At 42.7% G+C, this 15,016-nt stretch overlaps 1 protein-coding gene across 8 annotated transcripts in view; it reads right to left on the reverse strand.

The window, feature by feature from the left end:
• The window catches only part of LOC133514307 (junction plakoglobin-like), a 180,421-nt gene that overhangs the window by 72,012 nt on the left and 93,393 nt on the right, over positions 1-15,016 (reverse strand). For all 8 annotated transcript variants that reach the window (XM_061845886.1, XM_061845885.1, XM_061845888.1 and 5 more), the window contains one exon: positions 7,602-7,656. In XM_061845886.1, coding sequence (XP_061701870.1) covers positions 7,602-7,656 — 55 coding nt within the window. The remainder of the gene's footprint in view (positions 1-7,601; positions 7,657-15,016) is intronic.

The following is a 15,016-nucleotide window of genomic DNA, read 5'->3' on the forward strand; positions in this document are numbered from 1 at the left end:
TGCCGGTCCCAGCCCTGGCAGTGCAGGTCCCCTACACACCTGCGTTGATTAGGAGGCGCACACCTGCGCCTCTTCTGCGATAATGAACCCCAATACTTACAGGACCCAGTGGACAGTGTGGTTTAGCCAGATCGTTGCCATCCATGCCTCGTTCGAGCACTTCCTTGTTTTTGACCCTGAATCCCGGTGTATCGACCTCTGCCTGTCCTCCAACCAACCCAGTAAGCTTAAAGTCCTTGATACTGCTGCTCTCTCTGACTGAACTCCCGGATTACGACCTTGGAACAAATAAAGACCTTCTTTTAACTGCCTTCCTGCTTACCGAGTCGTGCATTTGGGTCCACACTAGAGTTCTGGTTATGACAAACCCTTTACCCGGTTGTCATGCAGAGGGCATCCTAAACAGATGCTTGAACCACCTCATTCCCCTTTAACTCACGTCCAGGCAAGGGAAACCGTGATTCAAAAATGTTATTTGTCACAGGGGGTATTTTAGCCATGCTGGTCTGGTCTCTCAACTAGGACCTGTCAGTTGTACTTTAATCTGCCAGTGGCATAAAGCCCCAGACAACTAAGCTCCTAAATTGTTGGGATGCGCAAACCCCTCCACCACAATCAGGTGAGGGCTCCAGAAGGTGTCTTCAGAGTAAAATACTTGACTTAAATAGTGAAAATCTAACATTATTTAACACAAAAACAACTTGGTGTTGGTCGTGAACTCTAGTCATCAATTGTTTTCCCTGATTCTATTTGTTATGGTGGATTTTAGAGGCATTTGAAGTTCCCATTACATGTTTTTTTTTTTTTTGGGGGGGGGATCCACAAACATGGCAGTCACTTGTCACATTGCTCGACAAAACTTCTGTTGTCAATAATAAAAAAATAACTTTTGGCACAGCCATCATGTAAGGAATAACTCTCAGTTACCATGGAACCGGAAAAAGGAAAAATACTTTATTGACACATACATTTACACAGAACAGTGCAGTGACAACACCCCCACTTGATCTTGTGCTTTACTGACTGTTCGACGTATCTTTTATACAAATTATATGCTTACATACATTTTCATATATTTTCATATATTCTTATGTCTTTAGTTCTACACACCGAACAGATATTTCACAAATTTCTGTATTTTGAACTTTGTCATTGGTTTGGTCATAATATGTGCGATCATGCTCTCTCTAGGACAGTATTTGACTGTTATCCTTCCATCGTTGAGAGCTTAGCATACAAAATGATAACGAATATCAATATGTTTGCTTCTTCTTCTTCTTTCACTGGATTTTGCACAAAACCTTTTTCACATAAGTGGTCACTTAACATCTGGTCCCAGTTTCTACCGGATTGATTTAAACAATATAATGATTTGTTCACCTTACACATCAGTTTTTCACCATTGTCTGAGTGTCGCTCAAAACCCTGAGTTTGTTCAATATACAGTTCACAGTCAATAGGAGCATGTAGATATGCTGTCTTAACGTCCATCTGATGTATGTTAGGATCATGTTGTGCTGCCACTTGCATCAAAGCACGAATCAAAGTCGGATTTGTTAATGGAGAGACAGTTTCCTTGTAATCAAATTCCATAACTTGGTTCTAACCTTTATCAAGATATCTTGCTTGGTAGATCTTTGTCTCATCTGCATTATTTTTGACGCCGTAGACCCAGCTGTCCCCCACTGCATGTTTAACTTCTGGTAAACGAGTCAGTGTGAATGTATCATTCTCCTTAAGACAATCCATCTCCTGTTTCATAGCTTTAGTCCAAGCATCTGAGTTGGGTCAACTAATAGCTTCTTTGAAAGTTTGGGGTACAAAGTACATTCTGTAACAATAGTTTATATTAGCCGTCAATATTTGGTCACTTATTTCAGATATTTAATCAGAGAGGTAAAACGGTGGTTTCCTATCTCTTTTAGGGTATCAACACCCACAACCTCCTCCCTCAATCTGAATATGTTGGTAATCAGAGGTTTCTGTCTGCGCAATTTCTCTGTCTTTTTCACTCTGGTCTGTTATATCCATACCTGACATGGAAGACACATCTCTCCTTTTATCAACATCATCACAAGTTATTGTCAGATCAGTCTGGGTTTCATGTTCAACAACATTCTTTGTAACAAACTTGACCAGTCTATGCTTCATGACCTTCTTTGTGTCTGGGTAATAGATGAGATATGATGGACTATTTTTGTCGTATCCCACAAAAAATCCCTTTTCCCATTGCAAGTCTAATTTCTTTTTGTCATGTCTGTATGCAAAGCATGTCGAGCCAAATATTCTCATCCTGGAAAGGTTAGGTTTCTTTCCTGTTAACATGAAGAAAGTGGTTTGTTTCATCCTGTCATTGAAACACCTGTTGCATTTTACTGCAGCAGTCATTACACCGTATGGCCACAACTCTTTTGGGAGGTTGCTTTCGATGAGCATCCACCTTGCCATGTCAAATAAGGTTCGCCAATTTCTCTCCACCGTGCCATTTTGATGGCTTTTCTCCTGTCGTCAGCTGCTTCTCTCATAATAAGGGATAAACTTTTATCATCCAAAAACTGAAACATTTTGGCATGCACCTCTTCGTTCTTCGGAGTATCCACCTTCACGTTGCCTGTGGCGGGTTCCATGAGAATAGTTTCTTTTAGCCCCAGTACCCGCTTGTGAGCTAACAGCTTCGTCTCCCCTAGCTCGTATTTTTGCTTGTCTCCATCAAAGCATAGTCTCTGCCTCCGGTGACCGACATTTCGCCAGGGCCCATAACCTGCTGGCACAGCCATCTTGCGTGTCTCTTCCTCCATTGAAAAGATAAAATAATGAAGTTATTCCACGCGAGATGGCTGCGCCAACAATAACATAATAGAGGACATGATTGTAGTGTTTCAGACCAGACTCCAGCGTTGCTTTGTTGACTTTCTATGCTCTCCCCCACTTGAGTGGGTTTTCTCTGAAGAATCCAACTTCCTCCTACATTCCTAAAAACATGCCTGTTAGGTTGATTGAAAACTCTAAATTAACTTTAAGAGTTAATGAGTATGAATGGTTGTTTGTCAAACTGAGGCCTTAGATTGACTGATGAAAAGCCCAGGGTGTACCCTGCCTCTCACCCGAAATCAGATTGGATGGGCCCCATCCCACCCATGACCCCTCCTGGGGATAAGTGTTATAGAACATGGATGGATCATAAACTGATTTAACTTGATTGATTGACTGGCTGATTGAAGTTTGACCTGCATGGATAATTCAGATTGGGACCGCATACATTGAAATTGGACTTTTATTGACTGTCATGATGGCATGGTGAATTGTGAATTTTGAGGGAAGACATGAGGACGGTGGGTGTAAGAGTGGAAGATGCATGAGATAGGCTGAGACGCTGTGGCGACCCCTAACTGTCCTGGCTGTGCGGGTTCCTGCGAGGCCGTGCTGATTGGGAGGCGCAAACCTGCGCCCCATGCTGGCTGATTGGTCCCGGTGTATTTAGGACTATGGGGACGACTGGTCCGGTGCCATATCGCTGCAACTCATGCCCCGTTCCTGCACCCCCATATCTCTGATCGACAACCCGTGTGTACTGACCTCCGCCTGTTCGCCGACCGACCCCATAAGCCTGACTCCTTTGATACTCCTGCCTGCTTTGATCGATCTCCCGTGTTCCGACTCCTGCCTGCCCGCTAACCTGCTCTCTATGCCACCACTGCCGCACCTGACTGCCTGCCTGATCCCTGACCTTGGAATAATAAACGTTTTTCCTGAATTACCTCTGCATCTCCTGACTCTTGGATTTAGGTCCTACCTCCGTTTCGATGGGTTGTGACACTAACGGAACAAGCCGAAAGGAAAAAAAAGAAAATGGTGGCACGGTGAATGACTGGTTAGCACATCTGCCTCGCAGTTCTGAGGACCTAAGTTAAAATCAGGTCTTGCCTGTGTAGAGCTTGCATATTTTCCCTGCGTCTGCGTGGGTTTTCTCCATGTACTCAAGTATCCTCCTACACCCCAAAACATCAATGGTATCTTAACTGAAGAGTATAAACTGCCCGTAGATGTGAATATTAGTGCAAATGGTTGTTTGTTTAACTCTGCCCCGTGATTGGCTGGCAACCAGTTCAGGGTGTACATTGTCTCTTTGCCAGAGTCAGCTGGTCAGCTATCCAAAACATTGTTAATTATCCAAGGTTATCAGGAACTGATTTCTGTAAAAAGAGTAATGACCACTGGATTCAGTCATTGTGTTGTAACTCTTCACTGATCTCAGGAAAAGCAGGCAATCAATATGAACAGCATGTAATAAAACATGTTTTATCTGGCACCTAGATATGTTTTGTTGACAGTGAATGGCAGAGAATAATGAGATACATAATTTTTAAAACATCACCATCTTTAATGGTCATATAATCCTATTTTGGCGTTCATCCTTTTTTGAACACATGGATGAGCGTAATGTTTTTGCATATTCTCCTCTCCAGACACCCATGATGTCTATATTGACACAATAAAAAGTGTGATTAATGGACAACTGATTCACAATCCTCGGTATTTGTTCACCATTTTGAGATATAAATTATTCTAAATTCAAACACTCAAATAAGTACAGGTAACAAAACAATCCATTGACCTGCAATATGATGATGGTGCATGACGTCACGAGAAAAAGATATGAAATTTAAAGACCCAGAAAACTGATGACAAAAATGTCTTGTAAATTTGACACCGGACATATGTGAACAAATATGAATTAATTTTCAAAGCAATTTTAATATCACTCAGTGACAGCCAAAGGAAATACAGAATGCAGTTTTCAAATGACAATTCAATTTATAAGGCACAAAAAAATCCCATACTTTCTGACCCTCAGTGAAAATGTAATTGCTCCCTGAACCTAATGACTTGTTGTGCCATAACTGTAATCAAATGTTTGCAATAGTTGGTGATGAGTCTTTCACGAAGCTCTGGAGGAATTTTGTCACAGTCTACAAACCACTGCATCTCAATTGGCTCTAAATCCGGACTTTGATTGGCCACGCCAAACCTTAATTTATTTTTTTTTATGAGCCATTAAAAGTGGACTTGCTGGTGTGTTTTGACTTGTTGTCTTGCTGCATGATGCAAGAGCGCTTGAGTTTGAGGCCATGAATTGATGGGCGGACGTGCTCCCTCAGGATTTTTTGGTACACAGCAGAATTCATTGTTCCATCAATCACAGCAAGTTACCCTGCTCCTGAAGTAGCAAAGCAGGCCCAGACCCTTACACTGTCACCACCATGCTTCACGTTTGGCTTCTTTTTCTTTTTATCAAATGCTGTCCCATCTACACTCCAGATGTAACTGGCCGCACACCTTCTAAAAAGTTAAATTTATGAGTCACCAGTCAACAGAATGTTTCCCCAAAAATCTTTAGGATCATCAAGGTGTTTTTTGGCACGTGAGACGAGCCTTTGCACTCTTTGCCGACAGCAGGGGCTTTCGTCTGGGAGCTCAACTATAAATGCAATTTTTAGCCAGTGTCTTTTTTATGGTAGAGTCATGAACATCTTCACCTTAACTGATCCCAGCGAGGCCTGCAGATCTTTGGATGTTCAAGGATCTTTTGTGATCTCATGGAGAGTCGCCATCTCACTCTTGGAGTAATTTTAGTTGGTTTGTTCATTCCTCGGCAAGTTTGCTACTATTCCCAGTGTACTCCATTTGTGATTAATGGCTCTGATAGTGATTCGCTGGAGACCCAAAGCCTTGGAAATTACTTAAAAACCTTTTCCAAAGTGATGGAATTTCCATCACTTTTTTCTCATTTCTTCTTGAATTTCTTTGGATTGTGACATAATGCATTGGTTCTTGAGTTCTCATAGCTTACTCGTGTTTAATGCAACATATGTGTGTGTATTTTATAAAAATGTGGGTATGTGTGTTTATTTTATAAATCCACACACATACTGTATGTTAGATTAAAGACTAGTTGTAAACTTTAAACAGCTTCTCCTCACCTCAGAAAACCAAATCCACCCCTGACGATACATTTTCTGCTTGAAACTACTGTTAAAAGAAACTCAATTTTTGAATCAAATAAACATTACAGAGATTAAACCAATGCACCATATACCCTGTTGACATGCTCTCCATACCAGATGGTCAACAACAATACGTGCCTCTTAATTAGTTCCCAAAGCAGATGGTTGAAGGTGACTTACAAGCACACACCTGGTTAACTTAAAACATTTTGACACAAATAACAACAGTATAAACTAAAACAAGGTCCTCCATCAACAAAAGAATGTTTAACGTTTGCAAATTTTGCAATTTTATGTTTTTTGTTTTTCTAATTTTTATCTAAAATTGTAATGTATAAAAATGTCACTCTGTGAAGTGAGGTTTGTCCTGTCTGGGCTTTTTTTCTATTAATTTCCTGTTTAATTTTTAAAGTACTGTCCTACTGTTTTAGAGCTCTTGGCCTTCCTCATGTGTCCCCCCTGATTCCTGATTTTCTCCACTTGCTCCCTTAAATACTCTCTGTCTCCCTTGTCTAGTACCAGAGTGTCTTTGTTACTTGTTTGAGTTACCTGAGCTTGCCTTCAGTCCATGGTGCTTGTTGAAGCCATTTTTGCAAGTATACCTTTGAACCTCAAAACTAGTGATTTGATGTTCTTGTTTATATTTTTTGACACTTGTTTCTTTTCCTCCCACGGGAGTGATTTTCTGTTTGCAAAACTGTGCTTGGATTTTTTTTTTCCTCTTTTCTCATCCTCTAGAGATTTCAGTTCTCTTTTTTTTCGAGGCTCGATCCCTCTCCTTTCAGTCACTGGATGACCTGCTTTGCCTATTGATCCACAGATGCACTCAAAATATCCATCCATTTTCTGAGCTGCTTATCCTCACAAGGGTCACGGGAATGCTGGAGGCTGTCCCACTAGGGGTAAACCCTGAACTCTTTCCAATCGCAGGGCACATGGAGATGGATAACAGTCACACTCACAATTGCAATCACACCTATGGGCAATTTAGAGTTTCCAATTAATGGTTTTTTCGGGGGATGTGGGAGGAAACCTGAGTGCCTGGAGAAAACCCACTCAGGCATGGGGAGGATATGCAAACGTCACACAGAGATTTGAACCCCGGTCCTCAGAACGGTCAATATTCCAGTTGTACATCCATAACCACCCCACACCCCCCCCCCCGAATATTTATAGCAGCGTTGACTTTAAGGTGATTAATATGTTCACAAACCATTTTTGCTTTTTGCCAAATTATCTTTATTCAACAGTGCAGGATTAAGAGATATTTGCCGTGTGTTTTGAATTTAATTAGTTTCTTTCCATCTATGCATAGCGAGACAATTACAAAACCCATTTAGTGTTTATTATTCCAAAGTAGTTCTTAAGGATGTGGCACCCACCTTGAACGTACAGGTAGGTGTCACAAGACTTGGATAAAGTATTTAGTGCTCACTTGGACTAATGTTATTTCTCAGGTTATATTGATAAAAATTTTAAAAGGTAACATTTTTAAGTGATTACATAATAGCAAAATTTTATGACGCATCCTTAATTTGCTAATACTGAATTGTTACTGATTGAGTTCATTTTTGGAAAACTTTGATGTATACTTACTTTGCATGGACATCATCTCCATCCAATCACAGTTCTGCTTTAACTGACCTGTGACCTGCAAAGAAAAACACAATTTTTTTTAGAATGTTTCATTTTTTTTTCATGTAGCAATGTAATAACTCATTCAATGCCAGCTGTTTTCAAAGAAGTATTCCCCATATTGGCAGATGTTTTAGAGCATTTTTACTGATCTTTCAAGACCCACAGCATATTGTGTTCAATGAAATTCTAATGTTTAATTTTAACATTTTCTGTTCTCAAACAAAAGGTAAGCAATGCCCCTTATATACAGGTATCTGTTCATCATTACAGTGATTTACAAACAGGTTGAGACACGTCTTCACGCCATTGGAAAAACATACTTGACGTATACAGTATGACGGTTGCATTCCAGTAGAACATAAGTAACCATGAGAGTGAATGAAAATCTGCACCCATTTATCTGGTAATCTAACATTTTTCACCAATGCTGTGGATCATCAGTCCTTTGAACACCTTGTACTGAACCACCTCAAGAGTGTCACAGGTCCCAAGATGGATCCACTGCAGTTTGCCTATAGAGCTAATAGGTCTGCGGATGATGCCGTCAACATGGGTCTCCTTGAAGATCTCAACAGTGAGGGAATTTATGCGAGAATCCTGTTTGTGGATTTCATCTCTGCGTTTAACACCATCAACCCAGAACTCCTCCCCCCAAACTTCTTCAGCTCAGCGTCCCACCTGCCATCTCCCGGTGGATCTACAACTTCCTGATGGGCAGGACACAGCAGGTGAGGATGGGGGACACCACCTCATCCACGCGCACTATTAGCACCGGGGCACTCTTAGGTTGTGTCCTCTCCCCTCTATTCTTCTCTCGCTACACAAATGACGGCCCTTCAAGGCACCTGACTGTCAAACTCCTGAAGTTACAGATGACACCACAGTCATCGGCCTCATTAAAGACGGCGATGAGTGTGAGTATCGACAGGAAAAAGGGAGACTGGAGCTTGGATGTGGCCAACACAACCTGGCTTTGAACACTCTAAAGACTAGAAATTATTGTTGACTTCAAGAGGCATCCTTTACCACAGCTGCCCCTGACTCTGTCCAACAGTCTTGTGTTAACCGTCAAGCCTTCAAGTTCTTGGGAATTAATGGCTCATAGGACCTGAAGTGGGAGACGAACATCAACTCTATCCTCAAAAAAGCCCGGCAAAGGGTATACTTTTTGCGGCTTCTGAAGAAGCACGGCTTGTCAAGAGCTGCTGAGACAGTTCTACACAGTGGTCATCCAATCAGGACTGTGTACCTCCATCACAGTCTGGTTTGGGGCTGCCAAAAAAAGGACAAACTCCAACTGCAACAGACAATCAAAACCACTGAACAGATTGTTGGCACCACTCTTCTGACCCTTGAAGCCTTGCATGCTACTCGAACTAGGTCCAGAGCGGGCAGGATCTTTTCGGAGTCTCCACATCCTGGCGACCAGCTCTTCCAGCTCCTTCCGTCGGGGAAGCGCTACCGATCAATGCAAGTCAAAACTAGGAGGCATTCGAACAGTTTTTTTCAATTAAGTAATTCAATTCTTGATGACTGAACCTATGATTTTCTGCCTTGTGCCGTTGTTGGGACACACCCTCACATCCTGCTGGCCCAATCAGTGTTAGTAATATATTCTGTAGACTAGCGCACGACCCATTACTTTAACTTGCTTCCTTTGTACAATCGTCATTGCACTGGTCTATAACAGGAATGGTGAATAGGTCAGGGCACTCTGTACAATCTTACCATAATCCGGAGCATTGATGCACTCTTAACGGTTCTAAATGAAGAAGACTCTGCACCTTGCACATCTGTACCTCTTATAAAGAATGGTTCCTATTAACAGAATGTCTCATGTTCTTTGCTCTTGTTACTTTGTTTGTTCTTTAATCTGTATGTCATACCAGGGTTTCTTGCATTACTCACAAAGTTATTCATCGCATTGATATTTTAAGTTTAAGATAGTTTCAGAGTGAGTTTTACTTCATTTTTTTCCCTTCTAAATTCTTTCTCTGTTGTGCTCCCCGTGCCTGTGTAGGTTTTCTCCAGGTTTGTCTCGATGTGCCCTGCGATCAGCTGACAACCAGTTCAGGGTGTACCCCACCTCCTACCCGTTGACAGCTGGGATAGGCTCCAGTACTCCCCCGCGACCCTTGTGGAGAGAAGCAGCTAAGAAAATGGATGGATTGGTGGATGGATGGATTCTTTTTCTGTGGCTTAACTGATAATCCATCTATTATCTGAGCTGCTTGTCCTCACGAGGGTCGCAGGAGTGCTGGAGCCTATCCCAGCTGTCATCAGGCAGGAAGCACTGTACACCCTGAACTGGTTGCCATCCATTCGCAGGGCAGACTGAAAACAGTTGCACTCGCAATCACAGCTATGAGGAATTTAGAGTCACCAATTAATGCAAACATGTTTTGGGGATGTGAGAGGAAACCACGGTGCCCGGAGAAAACCACCCTGACGCCTAATACTGAACCATTCACCTGATATCCAATGTCCTGGATTTTCTTAAAAGGCCTAAAAAAGGTAAAGGCCTTTTTATTGACTATGCTGCCAGCATCACCATCAGCACGTACTTTTATCCTCTCTTTAAACATGGATATTTGCATTTTTATCACACACACTTATTTAGACTGTAATAGTTACCTTTCATTCCCTTTCCCATATCTCTTCAATATGAAAAGTATTGTACACAGTATTCCCCTTTCCTTTCATTAAATCACGACATAGTAATGTTTCGTTGGCTTAGGTTTTACAGACCCATAACAGTTCTAATTCTCTTTCGAGGCGTACAATTTCGTAAATTTAATTCTAAAATAATTTCTGATACATAGTTGTTTGTCAATCCCCCCTGGAAGCTGTCACCTTATTGTGGTGGAGCGGTATGTGTCTTCCAAGAATCCTAGGAACTGAGTCTTCTGGGGTTTCACGTTACACATGGCAATCAGGTCCGAGGCGAGGGACCAGAAAAAGCATGGTTCCCTAAACCCCTATAATGATTAAAAACAATGGATTTAGTTGTCCTTTGCTCAGATGTGGGTCAACGGGGCCTTCCTCTGGAGCCAGACCCGGAAGTGTGGCTCAAAGACGAGCACATAGTGGCCGGGGTAACACCCATGGGGCCCGAATGGGCACAGCCCGAAAGGGTAATGTCGGTCCCCTTTCCCATGCACTCACCACCTGTGGGAGGGGCAATAGGAGTCTGGTGTAGTGCGAGCCGGGTGGTGACCGAAACCAGAGACCTTGGCGATCCAATCCCCAGCTACAGATGGGATGTGGAACCTAACCTGGCAGGGAAGTAGCATGAGCTGATGTGTAAGCTTGAGAAGTTTCTATTAGAGCTTGTCAGACTTGCCTCCATACACCACTTGGGCTCTGGTACTAGTCCTCTTGAGAGGGGTTGGACTCTCTTCCATTTTGTAGTTGCCGTGGGTAGCGCCAAGCAAGTGTGCGTATACTTACTGCCCCCCGGCACCTGCACATTGGGGTTCACCCCGATGGACAAGAGTGTAGCCTCCCTCCCACTTTGGGTGGGCGGGGGGGGTCCTGACTGTTATTTGTGCCTATACACGAAGCAGACGTACCCTCCTTTTTTAGTCCTTAGAGTGGGTGCAAGTGAATGCTCCCATTGGGGACTCCATCGTTCTGCTGGGGAACGTCAATGCTCATGAGGGCAATGACAGTAAGACCTGAAAGGGTGTGATTCAGAGGAACTGATCAGAACCTGAATGGTGTCCCTTTTATTGGACATTGGTGCTCATCACAGATTGTCCATAACGAACACCATGTTCAAGCATAAGGGTTTCAGCATGTGCACTTAGCACCCTACCACCCGAGGTCGCCATTCGATGATTGACTTTGTGGTAATTTCCGTCGTGTCAGTCCAAAAGATGTTGTGAGGTCTCTGCTGGGAACAGCGACCACAATGTCCTGTCAGAAGGAGTATCAATTCCCACCTCCAACAGAACTTTGCTCATGTTCTGGGGAGGCGGGTGGACAATCATTCATGCCTACATCGCGACTGGAGCTGTGGCTGTAACATGGTCGGTCCCTGGCGTGGTTACAACACCAATGGTTAGGGATGCCGTCAACATGACGAAGGAGTCCTACTGTGGCTCTTTGGCCTGTGGAATTACTGTGGCAGCTGATGGGTACTGGTTGGTCAAGGGTAATGCGGCTTTGATGGTCACTGGAGCAAAAACTCGGGAATTGGGGGATTTCAGTGAGGCCATGGAGAATGACTTCCAGTCGGGTTTGAGGAAATTCTGGTCCACCATCTGGCATCCCAGGATTGGGAAGCAGTGTACCATCAACACTTGTATAGTGAGGATGGGGGCTCTCCTGACCTCGACTCGCAACATTGTGAGTCGTGGGGAGAATTCTTTGAAGAGCACCTCAATTCCACTGACATGCCTCGCTATGAGGAATCAGAGTCTGAGTTTTTTCAGGCGGGCTCATCTATTTCTGGAGTTTAAGTCACAGTGGTGGTCACAAAGCTCCTCAGTGGCAAAGCCCGTGAGTGAAAGATATTTGCCTGGAGTTCCTAAAGGCTTTGGATGGTGTCCTGGTTGACAGGCCTCTGCAACATCATATGGCCATCGGGGACAGTGGCTCTGGACTGGAAGACAGGGGTGCTGGTCCACCTTTTTAAGAAGGGGTACCGGAGGGTGTGTTCCAACTAAAGAAGCTCACACTCCTCAGCCTTCACAGTAAGGTCTATTCAGAGATGCTAGAAAGGAGGGTCCATCAGGAAGTCGAATCCCAGATTCAGGAGGAGCAGTGTGGTTTTCATCTTGGCTGTGGAACAGTGGACCAGCTCTAAACCCTCAAAGGTGCATGGGAGTTCGCCCAACCAGTCTACATGTATTTTGTGGACTAGGAGAAATCATTCAACCATGTCTCACGGGAAGTCCTGTGGGTGGTGCTTCAGGAGTATGAGGTTTGGGCTGTTCAATCTTTGTAGAACCAGTGTCAGAGTTTGGTCTGCATTGCCGGCAGTACGTCACACTCATTTTCGCTGAGGGTTGGACTCTGCCAAGGATGCCCTTGGTCACTGATTCTGTTCATATCTTTAATGGACAGGTAAAAATTATGTGGTTTGCCAGTGCAGCTGTGGCAGCCCCAGATGGGAAAAAAACAAAAATCGCATTTAAATGCATAGTAGGCTTAAGTACACATGAAAATTGAGATATATATTTTATTCCATGCATCCATTTTCTTAGCCACTCATCCTCACAAGGGTATCGGGAGTGCTGGAGCCTATCCCAGCTATCATTGGGGGGGAGGCAGGGTACACCCTGAACCGGTTGCCAGCCAATCGCTGGGCAAGATTTTATTCATAAAAAGAATAATTAGTTTTGTAAGCCAATCTAATATTATGCATGGTTTGATCATAACACTGGTATATTTTAGGAAATAATTACATGAAAATTGATTGGACAATAAATTGTAAACAACTGTTGGAAAACAAAAGCTCTCAAAGATGAAATGCAAATGTACTGAACTGTCATTGGAACTGTACTGTACTGGAGCAGTGAAGCTTTGGCATACCAGTAGAGGGAGGTTGTTAAACTACAAATCATAGACTTTCAAAATAATTGTCATAGCCTGTCTGTCAAAGTAGGGAAAGGTTGCTCGCTCATTTGAGTTTGCGCATTAGACTGTCCAAAAATATAAATGTCACAGTTTTGTTTTTGATCACACTTTTCAAATGCAATCACACCGGATGCAAATGACGCAAATGCTAGCAAGTCAATGTGGCTCACGTGAATGGGTGCAAATATTTTCCAGGTGATGCTAGCGACATGTTTGATGCGATGTGAATGGGGCTAGCATGCGCTAATTTGCATCTTCACACATCCGCTTGAGTTGGGAGATTTGAACTTCAAGCCATGAAATTGCGTCAGGACAGCCAATCAGCTTGGATATTCTCGGGGACGGGACATCTCACTGGTCACCATGGCCACTCATAACAGCTTTAATGACCAAGATGAGAAGACCATCAGACAAGCTCGAGACTGATTAGAAAGTACTTTTGTGCATTCTGGGGTTGCAAGAGCGATTTTATTAAACTGTTTTAGAAGTTGTCATTCATCAGTTAGCTTCATTTATATCATAACTAAGATCCTGAGGAATCATAAACAGTATAATATTTCACTGGTAGTGTTGTGGGACGTGCTGCTTCCTTTCACACAGAGTCGACAGTGTTTGATTCATGGTCAGTGCACCAATTTCAACCACTGTTGTCACAAACCTGGTTGAAAATGTCTGGGTTGTGTCAGGACATTATCTGGAAGGCATTGGTGTTTTAAAAAAATAAAAAAATATGTGAAAAGAAATAATGTGAATTACTTCCTGTGATTGTGGTAATACCTGACAGGAAAAAGCTTAAAGTCACTTCTTATCTGTATTTTGAGAATAACCAACATGATCAGTAACTTAAAACACATACAGTATCTGGCTGCTGACACAGAAACAGAAAATACAAAAATAATCATACAAATCTTGCAACAGACAATGCCAAAGTATAATCAGCCAATTGTTCAGTCTTTATTCAAACTGTATTTCCTCCCCAGGCGGCTATATCGCAGGGGGAAAAAATTATCTGATCCATGAAGAGTTCTTAAATGAGCATTTGTCATTAGGCTTAAAGGCACCTTGAAAGAAACCAGGAAGCAAATTAGCAACAAGACAACAGCTAGTAGCCATTCTCAGAGTTTTGTCCAAAGCAGGAATTGAACCTGTAACCCTCAAGCAACAAAGCCAAAGTTCTCATAGATGATCTGACCACCCCACATGTTTCTGGGACTGAATACAAAGCACTAAATAACTTTCCTGTCGTACATTTCTATTCCACAGTAAACAACATGGCAATGTAGTTTGTAGACTCCTGAGAGCGCCGTCGGAGTGCTGCAAATTGCTTTGCAGCTCCATTTATGCCTCTGTACATACAAGTCCCAACCTAATTAAATATGACCAGATGGGGGAATTAAAATGTCATGGAAATTTTGCTTCCAATTGCTTTGTGGAGCATTTCTCTCACTTGTGTTAAAGCACCAGTTCCATGGGTCATCTGTCAAAAGATTTATCGAAAACATTTGTTCAAGCAGGTGAAGTTAAAAATGAGAAGTCCACTGAAAAAGGTAGACAAAGAAGTTGTGCATTATTTCCCCTTGCATTGCAACGCTCCAGTGTCACTAACGGTAACTTACTGTGGCCACGTGGTTCCCCATTTTGCCCAGTCCCAAGAAAAGTCACCCACAAAGTTGTGAAGTTCACAGGAATTTTTATTTTGACTTCAGAGGGTTAAATAGCCAGCACAACACACCAAATGTTCTAAACTAACATGACACAATCTGAGAACAAACCCAGCGGTAAAAATTAAA

Source organism: Syngnathoides biaculeatus, chromosome 16 (assembly GCF_019802595.1).
Source record: "Syngnathoides biaculeatus isolate LvHL_M chromosome 16, ASM1980259v1, whole genome shotgun sequence".
NCBI classification, from domain to species: Eukaryota; Metazoa; Chordata; class Actinopteri; order Syngnathiformes; family Syngnathidae; genus Syngnathoides; species Syngnathoides biaculeatus.